This window comes from Castanea sativa, chromosome 3 (assembly GCF_040712315.1).
Source record: "Castanea sativa cultivar Marrone di Chiusa Pesio chromosome 3, ASM4071231v1".
NCBI classification, from domain to species: Eukaryota; Viridiplantae; Streptophyta; class Magnoliopsida; order Fagales; family Fagaceae; genus Castanea; species Castanea sativa.
Genome location: NC_134015.1, coordinates 24,221,046 through 24,237,654, shown reverse-complemented (window position 1 = coordinate 24,237,654; position 16,609 = coordinate 24,221,046). Strand labels below are relative to the sequence as shown.

Here is a 16,609-nt window from a genome sequence, read left to right as displayed (position 1 = left end):
ATAAATTCCCCTTTCTACCAAAGAAAAAAAAAAGGTTTTGATAACACTAGGAAATTATCACATTCCGTACAAACCAAAAATAATGAGCTGTATCCCATAGGTGAAACAGTAATGAAAAGGAAGGTATCTATTGGCTTAGGACGTCACGGACAAGAAGCTTTTTTGTATTATAGTGCTAATTCTCTAATACTACTCTGGAAACTTTCATGGGGGGGTCACCCTGCTCCCCAATAAGGGGGAATGCTCTCCTTCTTGTGGAAGTTTAATGTGGGGGAGACCTGTCCTGATCGTCCTGTCCACAAAGCACTGATTGAGTCTTTGAAAATTGCAAACTTCTTCCCCAAGTATTTGAGAGGAACTATCCACTACACCACTTCTTACTTGAACCATTGCAATATCACTTTGCATAGATTTTTTTTCCTTCCCAATTATTCAGATGTGTATTTTCCAGGCTTAACAAATATCAAATAGGCCTACGTTTGTTAAACTAACCCATCAAGCTTATCTATCTAGACAAAGATTGGCTTCAAACTTAAGCCACAATTCCCACTAAAAAAAAAATTAATATTGTAGAGTTTTAGACCCCTTAACACAATATGTTTAATCTAGTTATTTAGCTAAGTGATTACTTAAATAAATTATTCAGTTCTAGGTTAATACATATAAATCATATTATGTAAATAATGCGGAAATATAAAGAACACAACGATATGATAACCTAGGAAAACCTAACCGGTAAAAAACCTGGGGAGAATTTAACTTAGTTATCTTCGAGGTAAAAACAGATCCACTATGAAAGAATTGAAATTTTTACAATAGAACTTAGATTACTAACATTCTATTGTTACTTCGTGTAGAAAACTTACTATCACGACCACATGACAGCTCCGAGTCCACGAACTATTTCTTTCCTTGATTTGTTGCAACCATAAGTTCTCCTACTTGTGACTTTGAGACTCCACTTAAAGGTTTCAGTTCTTCTTTAAGTTTTTTAGGTAACAAGGTGATCATCAAGCTCTTGATGCGAATCTTGATCTTGATAACCCTATGTGTGTGTATGAAGATAAACACCTTAAGATCTCACAAAAGATTCACCACACAACACTCAAAAGACCTCTAAAACGTAGCTAGAGTTTTTCCTTTTATATGTGAAATAAAACATAAAACCCTACACGTCAAACGAGCTGGGCTGAATTGAAAATTCTGTAGAAAATTAAGTTTGCACGAGTTTCGATTGATCGAATCTAATTTTTGATCGATCGAGCCTTGCAGATTTTATCCAATAATTTCTGCAATCACTTGATTCCAATTTTACAATTAAACATACTTTGAGCAAGCCTAAACTTAGACTCTATATTTTGATCATGGTTTGCCAATACATTACATATTGAAGTTCTAATATATTAGTCCCTAAGGTCTTAGAACCTAACAAAAATGACTACATATTTTAAGAATTTAACTGTTGAATTGCATATTGTTTATGTTATTAACACACATATCAAATTTCGTGTTAATTGGATATTATTTACTATTCGATTCATAAATTTATTTTTTATACATAATTTTAGACTACACAAACTTGAAATTTTAATTGATGACACAACTATTGATTTTTGATCTTCTGAAAATTTTGCAAGCATGGAAGATATAAAAAGAAAATATAATCCTATGATGGATTTGTTAAAATTCACATCTAAATAAAAACTTATTAAGTGGAGTTGTAGTTTTAGGTTACAACTAATAAGTTTGTAGGCATACTTTGTCCAATTTACAATTAAGTTTAGAATTGGATATGCATGTAAAGAACACTCACCAAAAATATCTTGACCAGGATAATTCCAAGATAATAGGTTTACTACGAAAGAGCTGTAAGGATTTTAGAGTTTCTTAGAAACTCTTAACGATCCTATATCACCTTAGGCACCAACTACGAGTTCAAAATATATGTAAGAAAAAAAGCTGCAGTATATATATACTCTACTTGTAGACTAGATCTGATTTTTGAGCTCTTGCCAATAAGTTAATTATTGGCTGCAACCGTTGTGTTTTCTTCATAGATAAATAAATTGCATTTATTAACTAGTGTTTATATATGTTATTACGGTTTAGTCATATACTTGCCCTCCCAATTGGTCATACATGATAATGAAAAATAGATAGCAGCCCTATGTTCGTATAGCATTGAGTAAGGTATCTAATTCTTGATTACCTGATTTCAATTGCCAAGCTATTCTCAAGCATATGCTCAAATAACATCAAGCTTATTGACAAGGAGAAATGGATCTGAATGCACAGCATGATGTTGAAGAATAAGAAAATATGATAAGAAATCATAGATACATTGTACAACAGGAATTGAAACATAATTTATAGCCCCAAACATCCTCTTGGAGCATTTACATGTAGTTTATCAATAAGCAAATACTAGTAACAATAAGTAGAGATAAATAGTAGTCACACAAGCAATTTTCTTAATTACATACTTAGAATCTTTATACTAAACTTCTTAATCCAAGCGCAATTCATGACTCAACTAATCCTCCCATCCAGAAAAGTCTCGAGCTATGATGTTACTTAATTTATCCTTCTTGATCTGGATAAGCTTGTCAAAGACACACCATGGAAAACTGAGGAAATAAGCTCTATCCATTCCCTCATTGCAGCGACCCCAATAGCTATGGTGATATGTAACATGGTAACATGCCGATGCTTTTGCTTTTGCTTTTGCTTTGACTATATCAGTGTCAGTATCTGACTCACTTCCCTCGTTGAACCAGCTCCGAGCTTCCTTTCTTAGTGCCATTACAGAATAATTGATTTGTTCCAGATCCCTCCTCTTATTAAAAGATTTTGACATTGTCAATATTTGCCCGCTGAGTATTTCAGCTTCAGTTTCAATCCCATAATAATCCAGCAAACCCCCCAGCTTGTAATCGTACTCCTGTTTGTAATTGAAAGCATCATTGATGTAGTCCTCGAAGCCATCTACTTCCATGTCAGGATCATAGCACTGCTTTGCTACATCCGAGGTGAAGGGTGTTACGGGGCTTGTGGGCGATGCATGGTCTTTCACCTCTCGATAAAGCTTTCCAAGCACCCGTTTTGATTCGTAGGTGCTTTTATCAGGCTTTTCCATGAAATCTGGATATTTTTTAACACGCAGATAATCGGGTATTTCGACTACAACACCACTTTTTGTGAAGTCAACCGCAATTGAATGTAGTTGTGCAAGCTGAAGACATTGAGAACTCATTGCCCTACTGTGATTCCTATCAGCAAAGGCAGTGTGGGCATTATCGATGATTCCTAAACGGTCGTTGAGTATGTAGTCGGCAAAAAACTCTTGTACTTCCTGTAGCACAATGGTGACATGCTTTGTTATGTAAGTTATAGAAGGATGTTGCAAATGAGACAGAAAATATGAGGAACTAATGTAATCTTTAACAGGTTATTAAAATTTAATGAGTGCAGTACATCGCACGAGTCCAAAATATTAGAAAGTTTCTTTTGAATGTCTTACTCATTAGGCATTAGTGTGATGCATTAATGCCTAGTAGAGAGAAGCAGTATCATTAAGGCAAATGGAATGACCACAAGTCATGGGATTTCTAGATTTGATAATAAGGCAATTCATGCTTAGAATTTCCTGATTCCTAACTAATGCCCCTTTAACAAGCCAGAGCCTTTTAACAAAATCAAACATATTTGTTAAAAAATCCTTTTCAATGATCCTAAATACTCAAATAAGAGCATTTCAATCAAGTATATGTACTTGGCTTATTATTCTGTGCACATATTAATATTTGTTTGATTTTCTTAAACAACACAGTGCATTAGTGAACAATATAACAAGAACAGAAAAGATAATAGTTTGTGAGTATGGAAACAATACTTTTCCCTCATGCCATAAAACTATTTCTGAAACAGTTTCATAAAGACTGCTCATTAGATGCACAAGAATATATGCAGCCACATATAAACTGAATGCATAATTGTTTTTAACATGTAGAAAACCCAAGGTCACAAAGGCAAGATGACGGAAACACGGTGTATTCTCATCAAGTGGTACAAGCAAATGTGTTGATATTTGTTCAATAAGAACTAATTTACCCTACTTTTATATTGCAGTTTTATGCATAGATTAATTGCAGAGGCAAATTAAAATGTGGTGTGCTCAAAATATGTATGACTTGTTACCACTTATAAATTGATATTACCTCTATTGTAACATCATGATCGAGTGGCTTAGTTGGTACTCCGATATACTCCATTGGTTGAATTTGCCGAGGAGGAATAAGATCAGGGTCCCAACAGACGAAGTACAGATCTCCATCCAAGTCACTCCCAGAACATTCATTTGGATGAGGTCTGATACAAATTGTTAAACTAATGTTAATGAGTAGAGTATTCCCAAAGAAATTATTTTAATTTAATTAGGTGGTGTCTTGCCAAGACAACAGCCCAGTATCAAAGTACAATATGAAATTATTTGATGATCATGCCAAAAATGTTATAATTTTTCCATCAAGTGGTGAACAAAGACATTGCTTAGTCTGCAATCTTAAAAGCAAATAAGTTCAGATAATAGCATATGGCCATATAAATAGACAAGCCACCTTCATGGAAATTAACCTACTGGAGGAGAATATGTTTCATATCATTTATACAGGGTACATAATATATCAATGCATGCATTATAGAAGTACAAATGGGTTATTATGTCATACATATGCATGCATATATGTAAGCATGTAAAGGTATGCATAAATGTGTATAAACTGATGCAGAAATGTGGATATACTAATGCTGGTATAGGATTATGAATAAACTCTGTATGTATGTTCATGTATATGTGCAAATGTTATAGGATTTCATGCTTTAGAATAATCTACAGTCGGACATCACAGTGTTACCTCCTTCCCTTTTGCGGAAAAACAACGCAATCTGCCAGGTGGTGCAAAGCCGGAACATCAACAGCCTTTAGAACACGCACATCTCCGGGATGTAGACAGGGGTTTTTAGCAACAACTACATCACCCTCAAAAATTAAATTGTTTGGATCTGAGCTGCTGCTGCGAAACATATGGGAGAAATCATTGGAGAGCTGCCTACTAGAGCGAGAAATTTGCACAAATACTTGACCATACTCCAATGTCCTGGTTTCATCAAGACATCCCATCATACATCTTCCATTTGGAATGAATATCCTACTTTTGAGACGTAATTCTAGCAACTTAGATGCACGAAATGTTTGTAGCATCATTGAAAGAAATGGTTCTGCATCAGGTTGATAACCACACAAAAGCATTTCCTTTAGAACCCTTGTGCTCTCTCCTGGGAATATCAATTCCAATGCCTCCTGTGAGCTCAACGGATCTGTTAACATAGCATCTAGTTGATCTATAGCCTCCTTTTGCTTCTTTTCAAAAACTCGATCCATAACTCCAAGGTTAGACAAAAGAGTGATTATCTGACGATTAAGAAAACAAGGCTGATACCTACTCCATGCCAAGACATCTAGTGTAACATTTTCTGATTTGTACTTACACATGCTCTCTCTCAATGACAACTTCTTTGAAGAAGTTGGATCAACAGCCACGACACCTTTGTACCCGCCATATCGAATCTGAAATGCAGATGGAACAGAATTTTTGAGGCCACATTTTGTAGCCACCTCTCTAGCCAATTCTGCAGATATCTTACCTATACCATCAGAGAAACAGTATCGGATTCCACCCGCTACAGCTACTATATCAGGAATATTTTCAACTTCCTGCCTACTAATGCTCAATGTTTCTCTTGAAGAGCCGAATGATTGACCCAGTCTGGCAGCATATTTTGCTGCATTCCTAATCTCATGAAAATCACCCATCCACTTTCTGATATCTGTTGCAGTGAGGCCAGTTCTAGAAGCAAACATCCAAACAGAATTATCTCGTAATTGACTGGTTGAAAATGCAAGAAACTCAAACTTCTTACCACCAATAGTTATACCATTTCGTAAAGTGGACAATATCCTGTCATAGATGCCCGTTCGCCTCTCCCCATTTTCCGAAGATGCACATGGAGATAAAACTGTTGCATGCAGTTTATCCATGTCCTCGTCAACAAAAGAAACACGAAGAAAGTTATCAATATCATCAGGATAATTGCGTAACACGCGATTTGAGAGATTCACCTCTGGACCACAGAAATATACTTTACAGGGAGTTACTTGAACCCTGTGTACGTATACCAACCCATCATCTAAAGACATAGTAGTACTTTTAGGAAGTCGCCTCGATGTGGCATATTTTTTGTACTGCTCCTTAAGCCAGTTTCCAGGTTCATAGCAGTGTTCTTTCACATGAGACAGTTTGTCTAGGGCACTTTCTATATACTCAATTTTTATTCTCTTAGGATCAACTAACCGATAAAAACTGGCATCAATTGCTTGCCCAGGAAGACAGCCATGTTGAATTAAGGAGTTGATCTTAAACAAGATTTTATAAGGCAAGTCAAAGCCTTCGGGTGGATTCACAATAGAGACTAGACTTGAACTGCAAGAGAGAGCAGAACCATGCTTCAGACCAAAAGGGCCTTCATTTTTCTTATAAGAGACAAAATCTCCATAAAATTTTGGAATCCAGCCCTTTCGTGGAAGCTCCAAACATAGAGCGGAAGATTGGCCAATGTAGCACGACGGAGTCAAATCAACTTCTCGAACCCAATGACCAGTATGATCTTTCAAAAAAATCCGAGGAGCTCCAAGTAACTAACATTTCAAAGAAAAATTTGGTAAGAAAAAAGATCAATTTTCAATGTCACAAAATCAAAGCGGCTTCAACTTATATAAAAGAAGACAAGAGGGTTTACCCATGACATAGAGAGACATTTTTTCAAAGTGATGAAGTTAAGCATAGTTAACATAATAATATAAACACGTATATTTATTTGATACCCAGATTGATTGGATACTAAATTGAATTAGTTAAGTGTGTGTTGAGACCCACATCATGGATATAGTGAGTTAATCTAGGCTTTATAAATAATTACGAGGTCTCAATTATTATTATTAGATTATTCCTTTTGAGGTATAATACAACTTATTTAATCTTTTAGGACTAAAAAAAGCTGAAGATTATTTCTTCTACCTAAAGACAAAGTTGATACTAGGATCTTTTTAATGGGGGAAAGAAGAGGGGTGAGTTGTATCTTCATATCTTGAGTGGGTAGAGAAAGGATCAGTCCATGGTAGTCAGATTTGTGTCGTGGATGCCCTTCCATGTTGTGATGCGATGACCTCCGCTTTATGAAGTCAGCTAACACTGGAACCATAGGGTAGGGCTTCCCACCAACCAATATTAAGCTGTGGAATGTGAGAGCTGGGAATGGGATCTTTGAATATTGGCTAAAAGGTAGAAAAATGTTAAACAAAGAAAATGAATATCCTTTGGTTTTATCTCAAAATTCACAAAAGAGTTCTCAAGAAGTCCACCTTCAAGATATGGAGACACAGCAAGTGTTGTCTTTTCCTTTAATTTTCTTAGTCATTGTTGTAATGTGAAAATAATAATAATAATTGTTAAATTACAGATTCTCCCAAAAGTTTAGGCTATTGGGATATAGTAAATTTTATCATTTAATCACATACTTCTAACAATAATAATAACAATAAAACCAAGGCAAGGATAAGAGTCCACCTTCCTTGTAGAAAACATTTTCTTAAAGTAGCACATCTGCTAGAATATAGGACCATAAAACCAGCTGGGGGTTGATGTCAGAAGAAAAAATTTATAGCAGATCAAAGAGGAATGACAAGAAACCTTTGGACAGGTGACGCAAATCACATACACACCATGCTCTAGAGCAGAATTGAACTATCCAACTCGAAGGCAATCTATTATGGAATCATCTATGAGTCTCTTAAGTAAAACTGTAAAAGGTTACAACATTGGAACCTTAATCTTAGCTTCCCTAACTCTACTTCTCATGAAATATTTGAATAACTAAAAATTAAAATATGGAGTTTTAGAATCTAAAAAGGGAGAGCAAATAATACTTTCATTACAAAAACTTTGTTGAAAATGAAAATTTCATCATTCTTCTGCAAGCTCATCAACAGGATTATAAGCATGACTAATTGGGAAAAACCGTAAGGAATGAATAGCGTAGCCTGAATGCTTACACATGCTAAGAAGCCTAAATTAGGTCATTTTAAGTCTCATCTTGAGGGTATACAACACCTGTGTCCAAGGAAGACTAAATTCCAATATTCACTAGTGGCTCTACACCATATACTTCCACATACTAGAGATAGTTTGTATGATACAAGGATTTCTTCACCCTTTTTAAATAGTTAGTAGTTTGCATTATTCCTTAAATCTTCATGGAACACTTTAGAACGTAATTATGAACTGTAGTTACAAGTTACAAGTTACAAGTTAAAGTTATAGGCTAAAATATATGATTAGTAGACTCAGTACAAGTTAACACACACACACACACACACACATTGTTACAAGCAACAACCATAATTAAGAGAGAAATATGATTACTAAGTCTATGCCTGTTTGCATGACTATGAGCATGCCCACACATTGCGATGTATTTGACCATTTCCTACTTTATTAAAAATTTTCATGTTATAACTGTTTCGCATGACAATTTATTCCTCATAGCATTGCAAAGAAAACAACCAGGACAAGAATTATTTTTTTGAATGTTAACTACAATAAACATGGGCAGCAAATTGTGAATATTTATAATTAATGTTTTAACCAGCTAACCTGAATTAGAAGAAACTTTTTAGCTTGACCATGTGGACGATATTGCTCAATCTGCCAAATGTTCTCATAAGAGATTTCAAGCTTGTACTCTTCAGAAAGGTATGAGAAAAAGAAGTACAATTTTCTCTTTTCCAAGTTATATCTGACAGAAACATTTTCCTGTTTCCATAGCACAGAAAATTTTTCCCTTGAAGTTTGATACCCGAAGTACATCGCTATATTATCCATGCTATATTGTCCAGAACACAGAAACAGGTGTTGATTAGCCAAGGAGACTGATTTCAGAAATCTGCAATTTGGTTGTCATTAGAACCACATTTCCAATTAAAGTCTTCAATTGAAAAAGGTCAAAAACCATGTAGATAACTTCAATGAAAGCAGATAACAAGCAAACTGAAAGGGTTTCAATTAGCAACCCCCCCCCCCCCCCCTCTCTTTTCCCAAATCTTCCTAAGATGTCCACAGGTTATATCAATTTGAAGGAATAGTTCCAAAGACTTCGATGAAGCTAGTCTTTCCATTGATTGGTTGCAACCAGTAAGACCATTAGCCAAGGAGGGGAAGAACTAAAACAAAATTTTAAAACCATATCTCTAAAGCATATCAGCATAGCATACAATCAACTACATAAATATTAACAGCCTAGAGATTATCAAAAAAAAAAAAAACAGCCTAGCCAAGTCATAGCGGTTCGAGTTTTACATGTCACTGCACCTTACACATGAATTATTATTATATATATAATGAGAGAACCCACAAAACTAAATCAAAGTGACTGCAAAGATATCTTTCAAGAAAAAAAATGGAGCCCAAAAAAAAAAAAAAAACAGGAAAACATTAGAAAGCTACTTAAAAAAACTCTGCTTTCATTTGCATTTGAAAGTGAAAATCAAATCGCAGAAGTGTAAACGAGCATGTTGATTTGAATTTACCGTCAAATTTTGCGGTCATGCTCAAAACTCATCATTGTTGCAATCAAATAATCAAAACCATTTTCAAATTTTCAACTATCATGTTCAATATAAGTCAGTACACAGAGTCAACAGTGTCAATTAAGAAAAGTAGAGCACTTGCACTAAACGTATATTCAATGCATATTAATGTACTTCAAAGAAATTAAATCTCAAAAAAATAATAACCCAAACATTAAATTATGTTGTCTAGTTACATTATGGAAACAATACAATTTGACAGCAGTATACTCAAAAACCAAAACTTTCCTTACTATTGAAATCAAACAATTCAAAACCAGCATGAAAGAAGGTTCAAATTCATCTTTTGCTTTTATATTAATGAAGAAGCTTCACATTCTTGATTCTTCAACCATGCATTATATACGAATGTGTGATAAAGAGAAATGGAAGTGAATAATTAAAAGTAAGCAAGAGAGAGTCTCACCTTAAAAGCAAAACACAGAGAGAACAATTATGCTGCAGTGAAAGAAGTAAGGCTCATGATCGACTATATATACAGACAGAACTGAGAGTGAGAGCAGAGAGAGAGAGTGTCTCTCTCTCTGCTCTCTCCGTGTCTCTCTCTTTCTCTGTGTCTCTCTGTTTATATTAACCTGACGCAGACATTAATTATCTAAGGTAATTGACACGTGGCGTAATATGATTGCTTTCCAAGGAACATTGTCGAAGGTGTTTTTTATTGTTTTTATTTTTTTACTTATATTCTTTTGTTGTGAAACGTAGTGACCAAGATCAGAGAAAACCACAACGTTGTTCTTTGAAGTTTTGCCACACTTTTTTCTATACATTCTTTTCTTTTTCTCTTTTCGAAGTACAAAATTTCCTTATCAGATTGAAAGATTCTCTAAGACTATCAGCGTCTAAGCCTTTGTGGACAAGGATTACTGTGAGAGTTTCAGAAACTTCACACACACCTCCAAGCCAGAAATTTGAGAACATGTCATCAAAGTTGTGAGGTGGCAGTACATGATTGGGTTTTAATATTAGAGTGTGGAAGGGTCAGCACAAATACACAAATTGTCTGAATTCGATTATACCAATAATTATTTATCACAACAAATCGTATGTGTTTGAATATTAAAATTTTGGGCCTGTTTGGTATATTTTTAATTCTTAATTTATATAACACGTATTTTCAAACATTTTTTTATCCACCTATATTTTAAAAATATATAAAAACATTACTAGAACAATATTACCAAATAATTCTAATTTAGAACTTACAAAAGAGAGAGTTAAAATTATAATATAAATTTTTTATCAAACTTACAGAAAAAAGGGACTGTTAGAATTATAATATAAATTTTTTATTGAACTTATACATGATAGATTTGGATGCCTACGATTGTGTGAATCATATCAGATTAGATTACATGAATTTGTTGTTCAAGCACGTCCTTTCGTCCCTTATTGAACATGTCCTAGGTAAATCTCGATTATGTATGAGATCACAGTGAGCCCTAACTACAGAAAAGGAACTTCCTGAAAATGAGGAGGGCCATGCCCTTATGAAATTTTATTTTTTTAATGGTAAATAGAAATATAAAATAAGAAAATTTGGTTTAAAAAATTTATATACCCCCTCCCAAAAATTATTGAAAACTACTTCCTCAAGTTGAAGGCGGACTCACAAAAAGAAGAAGAAGAAGATCATGTGACCTATGTTTGTGGCTAGTGGGCCCTCTCAGAACAAAAAAGACCCTTTACTAATAGATAAATAATAATTAATTCATCAATTTAGTAGTATGCTCAACTTTGAATCCTAGAGAAGCACACCATTAGAGCATCTCCAGCATATTCTCTAAATTTTTGTACTGTTTGGAGAATGAACAGTGACATTTAGCTATTACCTACCCACTTTTTCAAATACACTTTCTAACAAATTATCTATCACATTCTCTATCTTATTTAAATATTAACAAATTATCTATCACATTCTCTATCTTATTTAAATATTATTTCTTCATTCATTCTTTATTCTTTTTTTAACAACTACACATCTTCCAACATCTTTTTATTCAATATCTGATTATTATAATAGAAAAAAACATTTGAAGAATGAATGGTAGCCCATCAAATTTGATGAGCTACTGTTCATTAGCAAAAAAAAAAAAAAATTCATGTATAGAGAATCCATTGGAGACCATTTTTATGGTCTCATTCTCTATTATAAGCAATATTTTGCCTTTACCTAAGTAATTGGAGATGCTCTTATGAGTATAATTTAGTTTGGCATAATGTTTCAAAAAATTGCTAAAAAAATTGCTAAATATTTTTTAATTGTGCTAAAAACTCTTTTGATTATCAACGTGTTTATGCAGTCATTGCACTAAAACTTTTTCTTCTAGTTTATTGCTGCTATGAAATGGGTATTTTTAGTTATTAATACTATCAAAATTAAATATCGCATTAAAAAAATATATATATAGAAGATGATCTTTTGCTTTTGTACATTGAAAATATGGTTATTGCAAAATTTAATACATTCATATATAATTTTCTGGATTTAAAAGAACACTAGTTCCATTCAAGCTTATTTTATATATCATCATTTATTCAAGTAAGTGGGTTTTTTAAGTGCTTAAAATTTAATATTTAGGGAAGATACTGTCAATTTAAAAAAAAAAAAATATATATATATATATATATATATTTATGGAGATATTAATTTTGAACAACGGGTAATGATTTTAATTACACAATTATTTAAATTATACTTAATTGAATGTTATGTAAAACCCATAAAGAGTATAAATATAATTCTATAAGTGTAATTTAAAAAATTTGATCGGAATATTACTCCATTCTATTATCGTATCATGTTATACCAAAATGTAATATAAAGACATGATTATTTTCAACTGTTATCACCAAATACATGTATAAAAAAAAAGTTATTCAATTATAGATTATTGTATTCCTTATAATACTTTTTTTTTTTTTCAAATAATAGTCACCATGCCCTGAATTTTGAAAGTGATAGTAGAAAACAAATCCTTGAAGCTGATTGGTTTATGCCAAGCTTAATAGAAAATTAGCAAACCCAGTCTCAAGTGGAAGTGGGAATCATCTAATTCTAATTTCTAACTAGTTTTTTGTTTTGTTTTGTTTTGTGGGCCAAGCAGAACCCATTTCCAGAGATTGCATAGAAAACTTGGTAATGTGAACCAATCATAATATAAAGTTATATATAAAGCTACCCCACACTGAAACTAACAAGAAGAGGGAGTGCTTTTACTACCTATGAATTATGATGCTGAATATTCCTCCTTGGTGAGCAAGGAGTAAACTAAAAAGAGTGATGAAATTGGATGTTGATAAAGAACTGTGGAAACTTTGGCAACAAGAATGCGTAGAGAGACTTGCTAAGAGCATTCACATTAGTTGGTGGATAGTCATGTATAAAACAAAAATTCTTCAATTTTACACATTTTAAGCAAAAAATCTCCTATATCAGTAAGTGCAAAGCTGTGCAAAATTGTGAAAATTCATTCATGAGCTATAGTAACCGTGTAAATATACACGGCTACTGTAGCTCCTTCATTTATTTTTTTATCAATTTCCGGTTCGCTCGTTTTTTTCTCTCTCTTTTCTGAGCTCAACAAACTCAGCAACGTCTCTCCTCATCTTCTTCTTTTTCCTCAGATGCACACAAACACAAACACACCCACACACAAACACATCCACACAGACAAATCAGATAATCAACGCAGAGATACACATTTGCTCAGGGGGAAAAAAAAACAGAGATACACACACAGATCGGAGCTTGATCGGAACGATCGATGCTTGTGGAACGATCGTGGGTCTTGCCTGATTGGAGTTAGGGAGATCTCGGATCTAATCAGCGCTTGTAGATCAAAGCTAGGGAGATCGGTGCTCATCGGTTGGGGGTGGGAGGCGAATCGGCGCTTGTGGATCGGAGCTAGGGAGATCGGTGCTCGTCGGTTGGGGGTGGGAGGCGAATCGGCGCTTGTGGATCGAAGCTAGGGAGGGGCGAAGGAAAGAGAGGGCTGAGGCGGCGAGCTGGATCGGCAGCGAGGCGGGCTGGGTGAGGCGGCTGTGATGGAGAGAGTGAGTGAAGGAGAGGAACGGGTGAGAGTGAGAGTGAAGGAGAGAGAGCTGAGTGAGTGAAGGAGAGAGAGCTGAAAATGTAAAATGGTGTACCGGTGAGAGTGAGAGTGGGTATGAGTATTAATAAATAATAATAATAAAATAATAAATAATATTATTTAATTAGAATAGAGGTGTAAAATAGATAAACTAATGTGAGTATTTTAGAAATATGATAGTGTAAAATAAAAAAAGTAAGTTTTTAATGTAAAATAGACGAAATTTTTAAACGGACTGATGTGGTTGCCCTAATGGGAGAGAATTGAACACTGTTGTTTGATTCTTTGGCATGGAGCATTTCCTAAAAGACCATCATTGGCCAAGACTTCTTTGTGTGCATAGAAGATTCTAGACAAGCACGATTACACCTCTACTTCTTTCCAATGTGTCAGTAAAATACAGGGATAAAATGGTAATAAAAATGAGGTTCTAGACTATTTAAAACAAATAAAAAATAAAAAATAATAAACTATTGGTAAGTTCATGTAAGATGAAGTTGGAGGGTAGGACCAATGTGTGGACCAATAATATGAGAAATCAGCTTTAACTTGTTCCGCAAGTGTGAAGAGCATACAACGTGTTTGGTAAGTGGATCCCATCAACACATCCATACAACTTTTTGTTTAATCCTTCTACAGTCAGATTGTCCAAGAGCAGTCCAAACTAGACATACTATATATTATCCAGTTATTTGTTGCCCTATCTTTGTAAAGCACATCCTCTAATGGCCTCTTTAGCCAAATCACAATTCACTACATCTTTAGAGCATCTTCAAAAAGGCTTTTCCAACCAATCTTTTATCCAAATTTAGAGAATGAAACTACCCAAGAGAAAAAAAAAAAAATCGAAGAGGTTGCTAGAGATGCTCTTACGGTGGATATATATATATATATATATATATATATATATATATATATATATATATATATATATATATGCCTTTGGATCCACAACATCTTTGTAAGTTTCATGTGTTTTAATATTGTCAAACCATACCAAATTATGTTATTTTATTGAGTTTTGATGTACCTTAAAGTTGTAATTGAAGATTAAGTTAAAGATACAAAGTTTGCTCAAGAAAAGTGCATTTTCAACATGTATCTTGATAGTTGGTTCAATACCTCTCAATAGCTATCTTGATACCTCTCGATGTATTGAGATTACCTTATGCCTCATTGATAGCTAACTTGATACCTCTCGATCTATCGAGCTTCGCGTTTCAACAAAAATCAGTAACGCGAAAAAGCTTAGAACTTGTTCATTTGAAGCCTAAATTGAGATCCATTTGAACTGGTATTTAAAGGATATTATAAGCCATCTATTAGAAGGCTTGAGAGAGAGAGAGAGAGAGAGAGAGAGAGAGAGAGACTCTGCTTGTGCGGCTAGAGTTTTTGTAACCAAGTTCTCTCAAATTCAACATACCAAAGAGTTTCAAAGTAAATCTAAAGTTCATTTGATGAAGAAGTGGAAGCCTACAGACATGTTGCTATGAGAAAACCTTCAAGAAGTTCTTGGAGCCATTTGAAGGTTCCTGTTGTGATTACAGGTGCGTCATTTATTAAGGCGTTCATATATTGAAGAGTTCAGAGGTTCTAATGCGATAGAAGGATTCTACTATAAGTTCATCTATTGGGATTTGTAGAGTCTAGGGATAGATGTTTTACCAAATCTTAAACTTCTTTTCACTATAGTGGATTGCCTTTAGAGAAGATTTCCCCTAATTTTTTTTACTATGAAATTAGTTTGATTCATTAATTTTTCTAAGTAATTTTTTCTTTTGTGTGTGTGTGTGTGTGTTTTTATTATTTTATGTATCTCCTCAAAATGTTCTTCTCCAACAGTTGTTTTATCATTTTTAGATGGGAAAAAGTTGTTTTTACAACCATTGCTCTTTATTGGGGGGGGGGGGGGGGGTTTATCTGTTTGCATTCCATGTATGTGTTGTCCCCTTAGTTTCCATAGTATTTTGTTGTCATTCTATTCATGTTTGTTTATGGATTCTTTATGCTCCTTTGGTCATCTTTATGTTTCTCTTGTGAAACTTTATAGCTTTTTGTGCCCCTTGTCAATCATGACAAAAAGGGGGAGAAAATGTGGTTTTTAGAGATTCTACATGTGAGGGGGAGTAATACATGTTTGTGCAAAGAGGAAATGTGTTTTATTTGCTTAAGAGGAGAGCAATATGTACTTTGGGGTTATGTGCCCATTTTTTATTGGTATACTGTATACATAATCTTGAGCTTTACTTATTTATTATCTGTAATTGTTTTTCACATAGTGCGCATAACATGTTTGTTAAATGCTTTTAGGAAGACAAGTATGGAGCCAATCAAGACAGTCAATTCTAGTTTATGCTATGATTTCTTGGGACTGATTTTTTTAGATTATGCTAGTTTATTTGAATATGGGTTCATTCTTTGTAATCTGTTGATTATTGTATTGAGCTTATTTTTGTACTTGAGATTTTGTCATGGACTGACAAAGTGGGAGATTGTTAGGTTTATGTGTTTTGGTTAGACATGGCAAGCGAGCGGGTCAGGTTAATAGGGTTGTGGGTTAAAGAAATTCCGGGTAAAAAATGGGTCATTTTAAACGGGTTAAAAATGGGTTTGAGTTTTGGGTCAGGCCGGGTTGACCCATATGTTTTGCATGCATTTTTTTTTTTTTTCATATAAAGAAAACAACATGTATTTGTCATTAAGAAAGTCATAAAATGCATTACTTTGAATTCACCACTTATAGCAAGAATGAACT

The 16,609-nt window shown here is 34.0% G+C and overlaps 1 protein-coding gene across 1 annotated transcript; it reads right to left on the bottom strand.

The window, feature by feature from the left end:
- Positions 1–2,302: 2,302 nt before the first annotated feature.
- On the bottom strand, positions 2,303–10,295 carry LOC142629795 (putative RNA-dependent RNA polymerase 1). The gene is made up of 5 exons (XM_075803835.1): positions 10,167–10,295; positions 8,769–9,057; positions 4,914–6,754; positions 4,218–4,368; positions 2,303–3,352 (listed from the first exon to the last, which is right to left on the bottom strand). Exons 2-5 carry the CDS (start codon positions 8,994–8,996, stop codon positions 2,534–2,536), a joined length of 3,039 nt encoding a protein of 1,012 aa, XP_075659950.1. The 5' UTR covers positions 8,997–9,057; positions 10,167–10,295; the 3' UTR covers positions 2,303–2,533.
- Positions 10,296–16,609: the final 6,314 nt, after the last annotated feature.